This window comes from Parus major, chromosome 9, assembly GCF_001522545.3.
Source record: "Parus major isolate Abel chromosome 9, Parus_major1.1, whole genome shotgun sequence".
NCBI classification, from domain to species: Eukaryota; Metazoa; Chordata; class Aves; order Passeriformes; family Paridae; genus Parus; species Parus major.
In genome coordinates, this window is record NC_031778.1 from 212,849 (window position 1) to 217,536 (window position 4,688).

The window sequence follows — 4,688 nt, forward strand, 5'->3', positions numbered from 1 at the left end:
CCCTTTCCCTTTCCCTTTCCCTTTCCCTTTCCCTTTCCCTTTCCCTTTCCCTTTCCCTTTCCCTCTTCTCCTTTTCCATTTCCCAGCTGCATACCCACAAGCAACACAGAAACAACCAAGGATGGCCTTTCTTGTCTAGCTCCAACAACCACATTATTCCCTCTCCACTGAACTCAAGGTTCTTCAGCCTTATCCCATCCTCTCCCCAAGTTCCTACAGCCATATCCTTCCCTCTCCCACAGCTGCCACTACCCCAGTCCTGCAAAAGGGCAGAAGAAACCAGGCAAGGCCTTTCTCAGCATCCTGCTTTTCATTTCAGAGGGGCTGTGGAAGATCCACATTAAATGGGATCAAGGGGAGAAGGTGCACGGGGTCCCCCGAGGCCAACTCTTCTCTCCCGCTCCCTCGGTGGCCACAGTGAACCTTCCTGCCCCGGCACATTTCTGTCCAGCTCCTCCAGCACTCTCTGGACGCGCTGCTGGGGCCCAGGGGGGCTCGGTGGCCTGTCCCCATCGGCGAGTCTTCGGCGCCGGCCACCTCCAGGAGCTGCATCCTCCTGCGCCTCCTGCTGCTGCCGCTGCCTCCACCGCACCACAAAGGGATGGAGGCGGCGGCGCCGACGCGGGGCCAGCCCGGCCCGGTTTTCCTGCCCCTGCAGCAGGCGGATGGACTCGATGGGCCCTTGGCAGACCGGGCAGGTGGCATTGGCGTCGGGGGCAGCCTGGGGCTGGATGCAGGCGTGGCAGAACACGTGCCCGCAGGGCTGCACGGCAACGGGCCTTTGGAGGAAATCCACGCAGATGCGGCAGAACCTGACGGGTCGTGGCGCTGGTGGCTCTTGCCTGACCTCTGCCATTGCTGCTCCCGGACTCCACTCAGCTGCTGGCGGGACTCGAAGGCTTGGCTTCCACTTGTGGCACTCAGAGGTTTCTTGACCTCTCGTGGGACTCGGAGGTTCCTCGGTCACTGGCAGCACTCACAGGTTCCTCAGTCACCGGTGTCATTCGGATCGGAGGTTCCGCAGACGCTGCAGCACTCGGAAGCTCCTCGGCCGCTACTACCCAGGGCTGCTGTTCATGGTCACACGAGTAACCATGCTCGTGGTTGTCACAATGATGCCGAGTGGTGACATCACAGGGCTCTGAGGGGCACACCCAGGAACTCCCCCATCCACAGAGACCCACGCTGTGGCACCAAGCCCATCTGGCAGTGGGCTGCACACCTCAGTGTTTGCCCAGCTCCCTTCCAGGTCCCTGCTGGGGTGGGGCTGTGCCAGTCACATGTGCCAGGATCTGCTCTGCAGAGCTGCTTTCCGTGGCATGTCCTGGTGCCTGGGGCTGCACCTCCCCAGGGGGAGGATTCTGCTTGGCCCTTGCTTGAACTTCAGGAGGTTCTGTCGCCCTGTTTCTCCAGCCTAGCGAGTTCCCTGAGGCTGCAGCATCATCTTCTGGTGTCTCAGCCATTCTACAGAGAACCAGGACTAATTTTCTTGGTTTGGTTTCTAAACTTTTTATTTCATATCTTTGATATCTCAAAAGCAGTGGAAATCCAGGGGATGAGGGGTTGAGGACCTCCTGTTTCTGTACTTAGTGTTTCGTGTCTAATTGATCATGTGGGGCAAACAGTGGGAGATTGATAAAATCTGGGGGCCTCCCTAAGGACTGTGTCCTTGCAGAATCACTGCTAAGAAATCAGCTTCGTTGAGAGAATAAAGCAAGAGGAACTTGGAAAAGCTTTCTATTTCTGTTAGGAGGGGTGCTCAGGGAGCAATTTCACCTCACAGCTGGAGAGCCCACAGATCAGTAAAGGAGGCCAGGAGGAATCAGTCACTGAACACCACGGGAAGAGAAGGAATGACCCCACACACCCCATATCAGGGCACTGGCTGCAGAGCCAGCCCTGCTGGGTGGGTCACATTCTTTTCCAAAGGCTGTGTGTGAAGCAGGAGCTCAATAGTCTCATGAAAAGTGGGGAGCAGAAAAGGGCATTGCTGCTACATTTCTGCTGCAGTGCCCAGCCAAAAAGCTGCAGAATGGGGCTTTTGGTGCTTAATGCTACCACCTCCCTACTTCTCCCTGGAGAAGGATGAACGCCAGGTTTGGCAGCAGACTTATGTTGCAGAATTAAGAAGACACAGCATTCATTCTGTTATTGAAAATGTGAGTATAAAAATTTTGAAGGGCAGAAAATCTGCCAGAACTGTAAATCCTGATCCTGAGTTCTAGGAAAATATGTGATGCCTATACAACTTAGATCAAAGTTACCAAGTGCTTATACAGCTTAAGTTTTAAGATACCAGCATAACTGGATATATCTATATAACCTTATATCAATATAACCTAAAACATGATATTTTAATATATGCAAATAACCTGATATCTAAGTAATCTGAATCATAGCTTTTTATACCTATGTAACCTGATATAAATAACTTTTTATACAATGTAATGGCTAGTATATGGTTAACTAGTTGCTTAAGGCTGAATAGACAAAAAAGAAGAAAAAAACTCACCGAGTGGATAGCTTTAGAGCTAAATAAGTATAGTACTAATGAGAAATTGGAAAATGTAAAGCAAATTAGCCACAAACCAAAGAACTTAGACCAGTTAAGACCAGACAGACCAAGGAATACGACGACTTTGCATGCTCTGAAGACAAAGTTGAAAAGTTCAGATGGGAGGACCTTGGAAACCTTCATCAAAGACCCATAATGATCCCCAAATTGGGGAGGTGCAAGCACAGTGCAAAATAATTATCTAATAACCATGAGATGATACTATGTAAATTAGTTACAGTGTGTATGTGATGATGTGGTAGTGCCATAGTGATACTAAGAAATATTTACTGTATAGATATAACACAGCACTTGCCAAAGGTGGGTGAGTTTGGAGGAGATATCCCCCTCACCACCAGCTCAGCAATAAACAAATACCTTCTCTTCTGACACCAGTCTGTGGGGATTTATTTCCAGCCTATTCTTTGGGCATCATATGAGCCACTCTTCTAAGAACCTTAAAGCTTGTTTCGGTAATGTATTTCTCTTTTGAACTATTCTGTAAAAATCACTAGTGTCAACAAATCTGTTATAACAGAGAGTTAAAACTGCTGCCAACTTTTACAGAAAGAAAGGAGAAAAGCACAGCCCATGTTACACACCAGTCCTATGTAATTAGTACTGGAGACTGCTGAGGCCATAAACACATAAACACACAAAACAAAAACATGTCACTGCACACTCTATGCTTGCCTTAATTCTGGACAAGAATAAAATAACGTGGAACAATGTGGAGCAGTGGAACACAACCTGGAACAGTGACTTGGGAAGACAAAGAGCATCACTCCACACATCCCTGTCTTCCTCCTTCTTCCATCCAGCTTTCTATGCTGAGCATGATGCCATAAGGTTTGGAATATTCCTTGGGTCATTTGGGGTCACCTGCCCTGGGTGTTTCCCCTTCCAACTCCCCGTGCACCCCCAGCACTCTCCCCAGCATGGCAGTATAAGGGGCAGGGAAGGCTTTGGCTCTGTGAAAATTCTGTTCAGCAATAACAAAAACATTTCTATTTAGCAGCCCTGTGTTCAGCACAAATCCAAAGCACATTCATGCCAGCTAGTGCCTGGAAGAAAATTAACTCTACTCCAGCCAAAACCAACACACCTATATAACCTGAAATTTTATTCAGGTTGGTGATAAAACAGGAATACATTAATATATTTTAATCAATTTTAATCCTCTGACTTTTATTTGGAATACAATACTAGTTACAGATATTCTGCCACACGAAAGGGAAATTTCAATTTTCCATTCATAGACTCTAAAGCATCTTTAGAAACTCCCAACATTCACATTCCCCCATTTTACTACAATTAGGTGGGATTTCTCCTTTTCCTCATGCTCATCCTGATTATATAAAGGTTTATCACTTCCTTCACTGCCATTTTCAATTCATATATTTTAATGCTAAACCAGGATTTTTCAACTCTCAGAATGCTGAAAACTGTAATTAAACAGCAATTTTTATATGAATAAATCATAAGAAAGAGGAAGGGCAGACCCAAGCTTCCCTGTATCCTAACTCTTCAGTCTGTAGCACATGTTCAGAGAGCTCAGAAATGAGCCCAGGCACCACTGACTCTGTCTGTGCCATAAGCACCCCCAAGGCTCTTTCACTGACACATAATGAATGAAAGTGTTGATAAAGTGAACTGAGAAAGTGTTTTCCAGCTGTTAGGGCACTCCTCTGGGTCTGGGAAACTGCAGATCTGGAACTTGACCTAGCACTTCCTGGCAGATGTTCTTAGCAGCACATGGCCACTTCTCCCACTTGGATTTACTCTGGTTTACCTATCTGAGCATGGGGTCTTCTGCCACTGCTCAGAGAGAGGAGCCTTCCCTCTCCCCCTGTGAGACTGTGGGGTGCCTCCCACAGGAGACAGCTCTCTGTGAACTTCTCCAGCGTGGTTCCAATCTCATGAGCAGCAGTCCTCCCAGAACTGCTGCAGCGTGGCTCACTCTTCCATGGGGTGCAGCCCTCCAAGGACAGGCTGCTCCAGCCTGGAAGCAGGGCCCTCTCTCCACTGGGTCTTCACTGGATCACAGCCTCCTCCAGGCATCCACCCACTCCAGTCTGGGCATCTCCACCAGGGGCTGTGGGGACATCTCTGCATCCCCCATGGATCCCCAGGG

General features: G+C 48.6%; 1 protein-coding gene across 1 annotated transcript in view; it reads right to left on the reverse strand.

The window, feature by feature from the left end:
- ESPNL (espin like) overlaps window positions 1-856 on the reverse strand; it is a 4,366-nt gene extending 3,510 nt beyond the window's left edge. The window contains exon 1 of the mRNA XM_033516744.1: window positions 593-856. Within this exon, the coding sequence (XP_033372635.1) occupies window positions 593-856 (264 nt within the window). The remainder of the gene's footprint in view (window positions 1-592) is intronic.
- Between the last annotated feature and the right edge of the window lie 3,832 nt (window positions 857-4,688).